Genomic DNA, 15,340 nt, shown 5'->3' with positions numbered 1-15,340 from the left:
TCATCACCTGTAATATGACTGATTTGATGTGTAATAGTATCCTAGTGAAGTGGACTGTGGATTAAATGGACTATTAGCAATCAAGTTGTGTTATGTATGATTGATGGAACTTTGAGGATTGATAAATATAGTGATATAAACTGTTATCCCACCCTCATCAATATGTATTACAGTATGCTTTACTGATAGATTATCACCTGTAAGATGATCAATTTGGTGTGTTATAGTACCCAAATGAGGTGGACTGTAGTTTAATGTCCCATCAGCAACTGATTAGTTGCCTTCATGGTTGATGACACTTTGAAGGTTGCCAGGCAATAACTGTAATATAAGACTATATTTACTACCACACAAAACACTATTCACTAACCATGCTAACATTATATGCAGCTGTGTAGGGAGTATTGATGAGTGACAAGGAAGTTTATAAAATGTCCAGCTGTGTGATAATAATCTATACAGCTAACCAGGAAGAACTACTTTTCTATCTTCTTATTCCTCAGTCTGGTGTTACAAAAAGTAACATAAATGTATAGGCAGAATAACAATAAACAATAATATTTTGACTTTTTCAGGTTTCTTGTTAGAACTAAATTTCTCCACCCAAGACCGCTGTCTTTTTGAGCTATGAAAAATCCTTCACATTGTTTGTTTGTTGTTTTGTCTGTTGTGACAGCAGTCTGTAAATAATCGACTCTGGACCAGACAATCCAGTAATTGATATCATGAGCATCGATCCACGCAATTGTGATACGATGACATGCATCAACCAAGTAAGTAAGCCTTGACCACCCGATCCCGTTAGTCGCCTCTTACGACAAACATAGTTGCCTTTTACGGCAATCATGGGTTGCTGAAGACCTAATCTAACCCGGATCTTCTCAAATTCTTCAACTGCTTGACATGTGATCTTAAAACTTCCATGAAATCAAAAGCAGGAAATTCCAAGAAAGGCATTTTCAAAGAAAATGTGCCGGGGGCAATGATGAAGATTGTTCAGGTTTCATGTGTTGTTGGCCAAGTTAGCACAATCCTTTGAGCATAAATTAGCAATGTTAACCATGACTTCTGTTAGCGAACTGGACATTTTCACTACGCCGGTGAGCAAAGTTTTGCTTGACATTATAAGATTATTTGACAAGGTTACCAAAAACATGCTCACAATTATTTCATGATTAACAGCATATAAACAGGAAAATCCTGCTGCAGGAAACGTGGGCAGATAATGTTTGCCGCATGATGGATTGTTTGTTGTGCGTGATGTGATGAACAATCTCACCATCTCATCTACATTGTGACTGCAGCAGTAAAATTGTAGCTATACTTTAGAAAACAAGCTAGGGATCATGAGTACCGTATTCGACCCGTTAAGTGCCCAGGGCGCTTAAAAAAAGACAGAAGGGGTGGGCGCTTATTGGGACCAATTCAGAGTCAAATTGGCGTAAATTCATCAGTAAGCCTTACCGTATTTTCTTGAGAATAGTGCGCACTTTTTTTTCCAAAAACACAACTGTGTAGAAGGGGGTGCGCATTATACACGAATTAATGAGTTTTGATGTTTTTTCTCCCATGGAAAGACATTACTGTGAGCACGTAACATCGGAAATACCATGTCAACAAATCTATACTGAAGTTCACAAATTAATCATGTAATTACACTGTCTGGCTATAAAAAGTGTTCTTTGTATATCTGGACTTTTGTTTGTAACTTATTTCATTAATTTTATTCAAAATTCCTTTTAATATTGTTTTAATTAATTTCGGCGAAATCTTGTGTGAAGCGATCGGAAGATCGCACAACTTACTGTTATTAACAGCAACCACGGTCAGATTACCGCTATTGACGCTTTGAAACAAACTTTAGTTGACAGAGAATGGATACATATATCATAAATGCCATACTTTGATTCGTTAAAAGTCATATTTGTTTTTGTTGGACGATTCTATGTCAACACATAATTCTCGCGATTATGTGCACGAGAGCCTTGGTGGTGACTGGTCAGACTGGTTCCATGTAAAAAATAATACCCGGCAATAGCGATCAGCTGCTTCGCTTAGGGTTATTATTATTTTAAATATGTTTAGTAAAAGCTGCATCTAAATTAACAAGATATTGGAATATATTATTCCTGATAAAAAAATAGTTTCAGATACAACTTTTGCCGATCCTTGCATTAAAATCCTGTAAAGTTATATCATTGGGTGTGTTTTGACCGAATCACCGGTAGATTCCAAGAAAACGTGTGAACAGCTGATTTTGCTGTGTCCGGCTTTGTTTACGAGAAAAATACAATTTAAACGGTAAATCAACATGTCTGGTGATTTTTTTATCTCAAATTGCGAATTTGTACTGACGAAGTTTATCATCACCCGTTCGTTTGCTGGACTTCGCTGAAGGAGTACGGTGTAATTTTTTTCTGCGCATAATATTCAAAGTCACAAATATCTAAAATAAACAGAATACAGTCATGCCCCGCTTATACGGACTTCAAATATCCGGAAACCTTGGTTCCAGGACGATTTTCATTTAAAACGAAATAATTACTATATAAATTTTTGGAACTGAGAAGGGGGGGGCGCTTATTGGGGGAGGGCGCTTAATGGGTCGAATACGGTATATTTCCAGATGTTCCAAAGTCAGCGATCTAACCCACTCAGCCACCGAGGCTTCCACAAAAATGAAAGTCTGACAAATGGTACTCCAGATCACGTACTTTGTGTACCCCTCTGACAAGTGTAAATCGGCAAAGCTCCCATGGCCGAAAGCTATGAATTCACAATGCCATCTAGAAAGTGGTCAAATGTAACAAATGTTATATTTGGGATAACACTTTCTTAGTAAAGTATAGATTCTCGTACTTTTTGGGTTGAGTCTTGTCGGGGATTTGAACCCACACTGCCAGAATGAGGCACCTAATCGCCAGCACACAAAGTCAGCGATCTAATCAATTCAGCCTCCAAGGCTTCAACAAAAATGAAAGTCTGACAACTGGTAGTTTGACAACATACAATTAGGTCATTCGTCTGATACATTCATTTAAAAAAAACTGGTAACCAGAGACAGATTGACAACCCCCTGAAAGAGGGGTTGTGTAACAAGTCAATAAATAATGTCAATATCGGGGGTGACCACCATTTGCGTTGATACCGGCAAGGCAGCAGTGGCGCAATGAAGACACCAATGTCAACTGAAGATAATGTTCCAACTGAGCTTGTGTTTCCAGCTGGCTATTGTTCTGTCGCAGACATCTTTCCATCTCATCCCAGACATGTTCTATGGAGGAGAGGTCTGGAGAAACAGCCGGCCATGGCAGTACAGCAATGTTATGCTGCCTCAAAACGTCTGTTTCAACACGTGCAACGTGTGGCCGGGCATTATCCTGCTGCAATGTGACGTTACATCCTTGCATTTGGACAAAAGGGGTAGAACATGGACAATATTGTCCCAGTAGCGCATGCAATTCAAATTGTCATTAACAAGGAAAGGTTATGTTCTCCCATAAGTTGTGAGGCAACCCCATGATAACTGACAACGTAATGCAAGCATCACTGAAATATTCTCCTGGACGCTTGTAGACCCTTGCACAACCATCCGAACTGTTCAGATGAAACCAAGGCCCTGTTCCACAAAGCAATCTTAGCACTAAGTTGATCGTAACACCCATTTTTAAATGAAGGCTTACGATCATCGTCGCGCTAAGAAGGGGAACCTGGACTCATTTGTGAACAATATACAGTCCAAGTCATCTGGACCTCAGATGCTGCCTACACCAAGCTAAGCGTGGATGTGGATACACAACTGGGCGTATCTTTGACGTCGGGTTCGGATGTTGTACTCCCTCAACTGGTTGCATGTGGTTCTGCCACTAACTGGTTAACCTAGGGATTGTTTGATCTGTTAATGTGTCAGTGACGCAGGAGATGCACCAACTGAATATGGTTGTGTTGTTGATGCACACACATGGATGACCTGACTGGGGCAAGTCATGAGTATTTCGCTGCTGTAGATAAGGTCTCCAAAGAAATGACATTGTGTTTCAATGAATATCAAAATATCTGGCAACTTCATTTGGCTCCATTCCTGTTTGCCGCAGACCCACAGTGGTTGACATTGATTTTCAGCAAACCGTGGCATTGCATAAGCTTGTTAACAGATAAACAAAGGTTCATTAGCATCTGATATGAAATCAATCACTGTGTGCTGTTCACATGTACTATCCATATATGTGAGTGTTCTACACACGAAAACATTCAAGTTGTGCGCCGTGCATTAACATGCACGTGCAAATTGTGAATCATATGCCATTAAAGTTTAGAAGATGAATGTGTATTGAGAGATGCATTCTTTAATTTCAGAGAAATATATTTTTATTGAATGAAGCACAGTTACTTTTTCCTGTTGGTATAGTTACAAATGGTGAAAACAATATTCAGTATTCAGTGATGTCATGGCCTTAATGAGTTTTTCATGATTGACATCTCGCTGTCATGATGACATTTCCAGATTAAGGACCTCAGTCTCGAGTAGTCTTGGCAGCCTTTGAGTTAGGTCTCTTGTAAGGTAATATTAGAATGTGGTAGTTACCACACTGGCAGCACTGAGATCACTTACTGATGGAGGCGGAGATTCTAACATCAACAGGTAAAGGTTGATCTTAACCAAATGTGGTTTATTGGTTGTCCTTGTCAGAAGTCAGGTCCAGTTCAACAAACAGTCTACATATTTAACCTTTGAGAAGTTAAAGATCACTTGGCCTTGCTGTAAGTGTAAGCTGTTTTTGGACAATAACATTGATGTTTTAGACTTAATAAATAGAACCAGAAACCTATGATTGTGGGTTCGGATCCCGGTCGCCCCGATTACTTTTCTAGGTTTGTCAGCACCATACCCGTGCTCGTGGGTTTCAACGAAGTGGTAAACGTCCGAGACCTGCATCACTTCAGGCTTTCCTCCAACACTAAGCTGACACTGCGTAATATAACTGCAATAATTTTAAAAGCATTGTTAAACGGAACTCACTCACTCACTAACTAATAAATAGAATTGATTCACAATAGCTTGATATAAGGATGTGAAAGGGAAGGCAAAGCAAAGAAAAAATGTATTTCATGTAGGATGCCTAAACATGATCAGAAGGATAGGTAGGTAAGATTATATATATATATATTTTTATGCATGTATATATAATAGAAGCTTTTCACTTTCTTGGCAGTTTGTTACATACACAAATTGCCTTAGACTATCACTTCCTTGACGTGGATTTCTGGGGAACAACTTTCACATTAACTGAATTATTATCCCCCGCCGCGCGAAAGCGCGAAGCGGGGGATATAGTATTCACGACCATCCGTACGTCCGTCCGTACGTCCGTCCGTACGTCCCACCTGTTTGTTGCCGCGATATCTCAAGAACTAAACACTGGATTGTCTTCATATTTGGAACTATGGTGTATATACAGACTCCGCAGACACCAGTCGGTTTTGGTGACCTTGATCCCATTTTCAAGGTCACAGCAGACAAATCTGCTTTTAGAGTTGGAAAACGGTGTTGCCGCGATATCTCAAGAACTAAACACTGGATTGTCTTCATATTTGGAACTATGGTGTATATACAGACTCCGCAGACACCAGTCGGTTTTGGTGACCTTGATCCCATTTTCAAGGTCACAGCAGACAAATCTGCTTTTAGAGTTGGAAAACGGTGTTGCCGCGATATCTCAAGAACTAAACACTGGATTGTCTTCATATTTGGAACTATGGTGTATATACAGACACCGCAGACACCAGTCGGTTTTGGTGACCTTGACCCCATTTTCAAGGTCACAGCAGGCAAATCTGCTTTTGGAGTTGGAAAACGGTGTTGCCGCGATATCTCAAGAACTAAACACTGGATTGTCTTCATATTTGGAACTATAGTGTATATACAGACTCCGCAGACACCAGTCGGTTTTGGTGACCTTGATCCCATTTTCAAGGTCACAGCAGACAAATCTGCTTTTAGAGTTGGAAAACGGTGTTGCTGCGATATCTCAAGAACTAAACCTCTCGATTGTCTTCATATTTGGAACTATGGTGTATATACAGACACCACAGACACCAGTCGGTTTTGGTGACCTTGACCCCATTTTCATGGTCACAGCAGGCAAATCTGCTTTTGGAGTTGGAAAACGGTGTTGCCGCGATATCTCAAGAACTAAACACTGGATTGTCTTCATATTTGGAACTATGGTGTATATACAGACACCGCAGACACCAGTCGGTTTTGGTGACCTTGACCCCATTTTCAAGGTCACAGCAGGCAAATCTGCTTTTGGAGTTGGAAAACGGTGTTGCCGCGATATCTCAAGAACTAAACACTGGATTGTCTTCATATTTGGAACTATAGTGTATATACAGACTCCGCAGACACCAGTCGGTTTTGGTGACCTTGATCCCATTTTCAAGGTCACAGCAGACAAATCTGCTTTTAGAGTTGGAAAACGGTGTTGCTGCGATATCTCAAGAACTAAACCTCTCGATTGTCTTCATATTTGGAACTATGGTGTATATACAGACACCACAGACACCAGTCGGTTTTGGTGACCTTGACCCCATTTTCATGGTCACAGCAGGCAAATCTGCTTTTGGAGTTGGAAAACGGTGTTGCCGCGATATCTCAAGAACTAAACACTGGATTGTCTTCATATTTGGAACTATGGTGTATATACAGACACCGCATACACCTGTCAGATTTGGTGACCTTGACCCCATTTTCAAGGTCACAGCAGGCAAATCTGTTTTTGGAGTTGGAAAACGGTGTTGCCACAATATCTCAAGAACTAATCGCTGGATTGTCTTCATATTTGGTACTATGGTGTATATGGCGGGGGATATTTCGTCACTCTGTGACAAATACTTGTTTAAATCAGATTCATATATGAGCATGATGAGAGAGGTCATAGGTCATGACTGTTCATGTCAATCAGCTAATTGGTCATTCTCAAGATCATTTGTATCGTCTGGGATATACGTTTATGAATATAGGGATATATCAAGTTTTCAATTAAGGCATGTCCTTGAAGCATATCTCAGCAGCTAATCTCCTGCAGTGTTTGTTCACACTGCAACAGCTAAACAGTTGTTATGGGGATGATATGTGACCGTATACCACTCTGTATGGGATCTGACCAGTCAAGTGACAATTTAACCCAAGACCACATTGTATAGGGTACTGAAATATTAGCCTATTGACAATTTAACCCAAGACCACCATGTAAAGAGTATTGAGATAAGGACAAGATAATCCCAGGCATCCAATATTAAGTACAGTGGTTCTGGCCAAATGACAGTTTTCACCCCACCCGCCTAACAGAGTTTGGGATATTTGCCACATGACATTTTACTCTGGCTGGACCATTATAAAGTTGTATTAAGCACTACCAAATTGGCTTTTTTGTTATTTAATGCTGAACTAAGCAATATTTGTGGTATATGGTGACTGTCTCTAAATAAACAAATCAGGACCAGGCAAATTATGTGATTGATATTGTGAGCAATGATCCAAGTCAGTGGGTTTCAATGGCATGCTATCAACCAAGTCAGTGAACCTGACCGCCAGGTCCAGGAACTTGCCTTGTGTGACAAGCATATGTTGCTGAGGACATCTAACCCGGAATCGCCAGGGGAAATTGAACCCAGGTCCGACCAGTATAAGTACTTTGATCTAAGCACTACCAAACTGAACCCCAGTCAAACCAGCAACAGAAGAACTTGGAAATAAGCAGGCCAAATTGAACCCAGGACCGCCTTGATGGAGTTATTGAGACGTTAGCTGCGTATAGCACTTCTGGTCATGTGGGACACTTTATTTACTTGAGCTGATAGAATGGGAATAAAATGTCGGGGATTCTGATCTGCTGAGGTCAGGGACGGGGTAACCAGGCTGGCAGTGTTGCCAGGCTGAATGCAGAATGCTTGTATAAATACACACACTTTCACTGGGAAATGTGTCAGTGTGCATGGATACATGGTGTATGCTATATACACACCTACATGCTGGTGCTTGCCATTTAACCAAACTGTTCTTTCTGCAGGCAGGCAGTAAGACCATGAATCAGGTTTTACTTTTTCCCAGTAAGATTTCATCCCTGCTTTGAGGCTTTCCTAGTAAGATGAAGACTCGACTTTGTGTTTCCAATGTCCAATGTTCTAAAAATTAAAGACAAGAATTGAAACTTTTTCATTATGGATGATGGAAATCGAACCCACAACCTCCTGATCAGGAGTCAGAAACTTGAACCATTAGAACTGGTTGAGAATAGGTGGTCCCAGAGCTCCAGATAAGCTTTTGGCGTTGTGGGTATTTTACCCATGCATTTTAAAATTGGGTATCAGTAATTCTATCTAGGTATTCAAATTTCTGTTACCCACTAGTTTTTACACATGTGGGTATTTAAGTTAAATTTTTAAAAACACTATTCATCTTGTCCCTGCAAACTGGTGTCGTGTGGGTTCGAGAGCTTTATAAGACTCAATAATACCACAATACTTCCACAAGAAAGTGTGATGGCAAATGATCATGATGTAACTGTCATCGTGGAGTTTAGCAAGGTTGACGGAATGCCCGTTTATAATGTCAAAATAAGTTGCTGATTTGCTTATCGATTACGCAGGGTTACTTCACAATATTTTGATGATACGCACAAGTTTTATTTTTGTAGCGTATCTGTAATGTTCGTTGCGTATTTGATACGCTTGGATTTTATTTTTCTGTGTATTTCTGCTTTTCTGATGCGTATTTTACGCAGATACTCAGCTTATCTGGAGCTCTGGGTCCATTAGAATCTAACATGTTTAGCCTATATTTCCTGGCCAGATTCTAAAGGCTTTTCTTCAGACTGTAGTAATGCACTTTTTAAGAAAATATTAAAGAAATATAAATAAATGTTGTTCAACAGAATATAAGAGAAAACACTTCTCCTCGGCTTTAGCTGAAAATGTAAGTCTTCAGGATTGGAATAGCCCCCATGCCCTCGGCTTTCCCCTGGCAACCCTCCACCCTGGTTTTACATTTTCAACCAAAACCTCAGAGGCGTGTTATACAGCAGTCTTGAAATGTAGAAAGCAGCATCTGATTAACACAATATAATACTCATGTTTATGGAGACCACTATCACATATTGTTTCATAGGAATTATTTATAAGTTGACGGATGACAAAGTAGACACAATTTATGGATAACAACTTCTTTAATACTGTAAAAAGCAATGTTTCAGTATAGATCCTTATACTGTTGTCAAGCAAGACTGAATGAGGGACATTGTACGGAAATTTACAGTATTAAAGAAGTTGTTATCCATAAATTGTATCTTTCACATATGACTATACCAAATTCATGTGAGTGAGTAAAGAATATAAAGAGAGTCTCTGAGTTCCTTGTATTGTATTAGGATACTTCAACAACTATGTTTTTCTGTAAATATTTTCATATCAGAGACTAGATGTTAGTCTAGTTTCATAAGAGCAGTGTAAGATTATTACGATATAATCATGTTGCATGTTTTGTTTCAGCCTTACGGCTTCATGGAACTAGGAGTACCATATTCCGGAATAGAAGATGTGCACATAATATCTCGATGGGATGCTGGACAGAAATTCTGTATACGGATTACCATACAAGATGGATCTTTATTACTACAGGTAGGCATGGAACACCTCTTGTCAGCTCGACCTGTGAAGATCCCGGGTAAATAGGTCTTCAGCAATGCCGTAAGAGGCGACTAACAGGATCGGGTGGTCAGGCTCACTGACGTGGTTGATGCATGTCATCATATCCCAATTGCGTGGATTGATGCTCATGATATTAATCACTGGATTGTCTGGTCCAGACTCGATTATTTACAGACTGCTGTCATATAGCTGGAATATTGCGGAGTGCGGTGTTAAACATCCAACCATCCATCCTTCTGCCCATCCTTCCATTCATAATCTTGGGCAATCCTTTCATTCATCCTTCTGTCCATCCTTCCATCCATCCTGTCCATCCTTCCATCCATCCTTCTGTCCATTCTTCCATCCATCCTTCTGTCCATCCTTCCATTCTAATAGTGTCTTAAAGGGGGCACGGGTGGCCCAGTCGTCTAAGGCGCCGCGATTCGCTGTGCAGAGTTGCGTCCCTTGGGCACGCCAGAAACCTATGATTGTGGGTTCGAATCCCGGTTCGCTCCGATTATGTTTCTAGGTTTGTCAGCACCATACCCGTGCTCGTGGGTTTCACCGAAGTGGTAAACGTCTGAGACCTGCATCACTTCGGGCTTTCCTCCCACATTAAGCTGACACGCCGTGATATAACTGGAATATTGTTAAAAGCGGCGTTAATTCCAACTCACTCACTCACTATAGTGTCTTAAATTCATTTTTATCTCCCTTCCCTAAATGAACAGGTGATAACAGCCTTGATCAGTAATGATGTGAAATTTAGATAGATTATCACAAAACATGATGATTGGCCATTAAATTGCCATTAAATTCTTGCTACTGCAAATCTATGAAAAAAATGCAAATATTGTAATTACAACTGACAAAAGTTATATATATATAATACCTTGTTTGAAGGAATATATCCGCAGATATCCACATAAAGGAATTATATCCCGTACATCTGAGGCTATACAAAGGATATAAAACAGAATCATAGTTTGAACACTTACCCATGAGATAATGCGAAACACTGAGTGATTTATTACCTTGACACCCTCAGGCAGCTGTGAACATCATTGAGATATTTTCAGGTAATCTGAGTACTTCTACCACTTATTATACTTGTAATAAAGTCATTAACTGAGCATCAAGTGAATGACGACAAATACACAGGTGGAGGGTTACACCATGAAACTTGGATGACAAGGGAGTAGTTTAAAATTGTTGTTTTATATGCAATTTGCCTGAAAAATAAGGGTTGTTGCTGTTAAATATATGAACTGAATTTCATTGTTACAAATCTAATACAAACACATATTTTCTTCTATACCAAACTACAAAATTGTGCATACACATTTACACACGCAGATGAATTTGCAAGGTGAAAGGTTATAGTAAGCACCATCAACTCAAATGCGAGGATTCAGGGGGGATTACCCCTTGCTGTCAACAAGGTTTTCCAGTTGTCTCCTCGCTGGTCAGAGGCCCAGTTTGTTGGGTTGTAGTACACTTTTTGTATAGTTTATGATCACAACTATATGAACAATCAAAATTCTAATGTGTCCCATGGGATAGTGATAATGCTGTTTTCTTGTTTCTTCCTGATTCATGTGACCTGTGTACAGAGCCTTGTGGCTCAGTTTTATGCATCGCAAATACATATACATGTATACTATTATAACTTGTAGGACCCGTGAAGATCTGGGGTGGAATAGGTCTTCAGCAACCCATGCTTGCCATAAAAGGTGACTATGCTTGTCGTAAGAGGAGACTAACAGGATCGGGTGGTCAGGCTCGCTGACTTGGTTGATGCATGTCATCATATCCAAATTGCGTAGATCGATGCTCATGTTATCAATCACTGGATTGTCTGGTCCAGACTTGAATATTTACAGACCGCCGTCATATAGCTGGAATACTGCTGAGTGCGGCATTAAACAAGATAGAAAGTATAACTTGTAGCAGGATCATTTGGGGTACATGGTTTTTTTTGCATCCCTCCGATTCATGGTATAAAACCTGATGGGGGACGCATAAAACCACATGTACCCCAAATGGTTCTGTTCCAACAAATTTGTTTTACTGACATGTTATAATATGACATTGTAAATAAATTAAGACAAATTCAAAATTGATAGAAAACAAATTTTCGATTGAGTTGAGGTGAACTTTCTTTCTTTGACTTGGAAAAAGCATGCAGCTTTTCTTTGGAAGTGTGGTATTAGGTATTTATTCTGCATCTCAGAAATCCATGTGCAGCCTTACTTGCTCGTGGCGGGGTATAAGATATTTCTTAACGCTATGAAATTTATTTCCCTCCAAGGCAGGACACACAATATTTTATCAAGATGACATGGACTAATCAGATCTAATCATTCTGTCATGGAGGTATGATAAATTATGATATACATTCTCACTTAAAACCAGATCCTTACTGCTATACTTCTTTAGCAGATAATTCCTGATGGACAACATTTAGGATTTAACATATGTATCTTGATGTACATTCTTGGTTAAAATCTGCTCCTTACTGCTGTACGTTAAGGTTTTCATCTTTTGGCAGACATTTGTTAATGATCAACAGCTAGGATATAACATGATATATATTTGGTGAATCTCGCTCTACCTCACTTGAAGATTGAGATCTATCAGCAGACATTTTTAGGGGAATCTTCCCTCATGGCACTTGCAGAGCATGCGTGTTTGAACTAAGAGTTCACAGATGAAAGATTCTGCGAACTGACGTCATTGAGACTATTTGTGATAAATTCATCAAAGTGAGATTTTTTCCCACATAGGATTTGAATTATGGCTTGATTTATTGTGAGATATTTACCAGAATTAGGTACATTAGTTAGCCTTTTATTTACAAGAGCTTGTCAGCATGGCCAGTGTGATATTGCATCGCAGAAACCATGGCAACATGTCAAGAAACTGTATATTCTATATTTTTTGTATGAATGAAGTTTTGAGGCACCATTAATCATGGTAATTAGGAGGGATAATGCTATGATATTCTTAGAATGCTGTCAATTTGTCATTCACGTTGTAGTAAGTGTTTTTTCTGAATTGCATGGTATTTCCGGTGTACATTTACTTTGATATTTATTAGAACAAGATTTGTATGTTATTATCCCCTCAACATAGACAAGCAGATGATACGGTGGACTCAATCTCAAGAAACATAAGGGAAAGGGAAATAAGGTCAGCTTCTTTATTTTGAGGAACACAACGTTTCGGAGTATAAACTATTTCATCAGGTGAATTAATGCTATGAAGCAGAGAACATATATATTTTCCAGTAAGAACAACAAAGTAATAAGATAATAGAGGTGGAAACTTCACAAGGGAAGCCAACTGTTAACTGGCGCTGATAGGTGATTAGCAATGGACAAATGGAACAGTTAACAGTCTCGGACCAATGGCAGAGGCACCAGCAGCGCAGAGGATGTATATACCAGATCCCCTGCAACTGTGACCACCAATACATTGGAGAAACCCTCAGACCCCTCAACACCAGAACTCTGTCAACAGACTAGACCTGAAATCCGCTATTTCCAAACACATCTTCAAGAACCAAGACCATAGTATCATGTTGGAAGCCTCCAAAGTCCTGTCTACCAACAACTGGTGACAAAGAAAACTACAAGAAGAAACTGCATCAGGAAACTCCAGCCAGCCATGAACGTTGAGTGAGTGAGTGAGTGAGTTGGGTTTAACGCCGCTTTTTTAACAGTATTCCAGTTATATCGCGGCGTGTCAGCTTAATGTGGGAGGAAAGCCCGAAGTGATGCAAGTCTCCGACGTTTACCACTTCGGTGAAACCCACGAGCACGGGTATGGTGCTGACAAACCTAGAAACATAATCGGGGCGAACCGGGATTTGAACCCACAATCATAGGTTTCTGGCGTGCCCAAGGGACGCAACTCTGCACAGCGAATCGCGGCGCCTTAGACGACTGGGCCGCCCATGCCCCCCCATGAACGTTGACCAGGGAACCTATCTGCCCAGTGCTTGGGACTTATTGCTTTGATTATTGTCTGTGCTAATTATCCAGCTGGCTTCCATTTGTCCATTGCTATTGCTATTACCTTCCAGTGCTTATTACCCCCTGCCTCCCGTTTGCCTACTTCCAATCAGTGATAATTTAAGTCCTGCTGTCATCTATCAGCGCCAATTAACTTTTGGCTTCCCTTGTTTAGTTTCCACCTTTGTCATCTCATTACTTCTGTTGTTCTTACAGGTACATAAATATTCTCTCTGCTTCACAGCATTAATTCACCTGATGAAGGAGTAAGCAGAAACTCTGAAATGTTCCTCATAATAAAGAAGTTTACATCCATAAATTCTCTTCTTTATTTGTATAACTTCTAAATGCCATTCAAAGACTACATAAAGCTGTCTAAACCTCATAATCTGACATATACATCAGAATATTTATGAATACACTATTGCCCTCAATAACCAAGGAGTGAACTATTATGATTATATCTGTAATTACATATATGCTTCTTCATAAGAGAAAGTCACTTGAACCACAAAACGCGTACAGTTTGGTATGACTAGACTGTCAAATGTAGTCAAAAGTAACAACAAATGAATATGATCGAGATATAACTGAGAAATATCTTTACTCATGGCATAAAAACAATATTGTGGCTATGTAGCCATGCTGTATTCCAAACACCTTTTTGCACTTTGCACTTGCAGACGTAATAACAAATTAACATATCGGTTTTTAATTTCCACAAAAAGCAGTAAATGCACTATGGTGTCCCTGGACTTTCTGTCTGGTCCATTACGTGGTTCTCTGGTTTCATTAAAGGCAACCGTCGCATGGAATGCAACGTACAGCGCTTACTGTTCATGAAAATTGTGGCGTGTGTTGCCGGTAGGGCAGGACATGTTTACCTTTTTCACAGATTTTCCGTGATCTATTCTTATAATTTTCACAGCTATTTTGCTGTTACGCCCAGTGGAATCTGTATAGGTGGACAATCAAGACTGGTAATTCTCTGGTGTTGATGTTTTATAACTTTTTTGAAAATATTTTGTTCTGTTATCTGCTGCAATACTGAATTTTAAGGGTCATGTCTATAAGATGGTACCACATTTATGGACTGTGTTAATGTGTTATGGTATAAAATAGGTTTTAAACATACCTAGCTGTAAACATGCTTTGGATTTATCATGTTTATGTTCCTGAAAGGAACAAATCTTTGTGTGTTTCAACTTCGACAAGGCAGCTACAATGTTCCACCTATAGAAGATGCTTTCAAGTTCATGTTGAGAGCCATGTTTCAGATGACAGCCATGTTTCAGAAAAAAGTTGTGCTTTGTTCTACTGTGGGAAGGGGTTACTCCTTAATAAGCCTCTTTTTAAGGGTTGGCTGCTACTCTATAAGAGTGTGGATTTGAATCCTGGATGGCACTCCACCCAAACAAAACCTAAAAATTGTACTTGACTAAGAAAGTGTAATCCTTAATGTGACATATGCTACAGCCCTTTCATTGCTCTGTTTTTATCAGGATATGTTGTGGTGTGTACTGCGTTTTACTGGAATATCATATTATTGGCATTACTTGCAAATATCAAAACCTAATTTACGACAATTGCTTTGCATAAGAGTATTGTGAGAAAGTGCATAATGCATTACAGTA

The 15,340-nt window shown here is 39.6% G+C and overlaps 1 protein-coding gene across 3 annotated transcripts in view; it reads left to right on the top strand.

Annotated features, from left to right (window-relative positions):
- LOC124137586 (C-Maf-inducing protein-like) overlaps positions 1 to 15,340 on the top strand; it is a 109,764-nt gene that overhangs the window by 13,499 nt on the left and 80,925 nt on the right. For all 3 annotated transcript variants that reach the window (XM_046503953.2, XM_046503951.2, XM_046503954.2), the window contains exon 2: positions 9,550 to 9,678. In XM_046503953.2, coding sequence (XP_046359909.1) covers positions 9,550 to 9,678 — 129 coding nt within the window. The remainder of the gene's footprint in view (positions 1 to 9,549; positions 9,679 to 15,340) is intronic.

Source organism: Haliotis rufescens, unplaced genomic scaffold (genome assembly GCF_023055435.1).
Source record: "Haliotis rufescens isolate VD_foot unplaced genomic scaffold, xgHalRufe1.0.p SCAF_19, whole genome shotgun sequence".
Classification (NCBI taxonomy): domain Eukaryota; kingdom Metazoa; phylum Mollusca; class Gastropoda; order Lepetellida; family Haliotidae; genus Haliotis; species Haliotis rufescens.
This window is presented reverse-complemented; position numbering and strand designations above follow the sequence as displayed.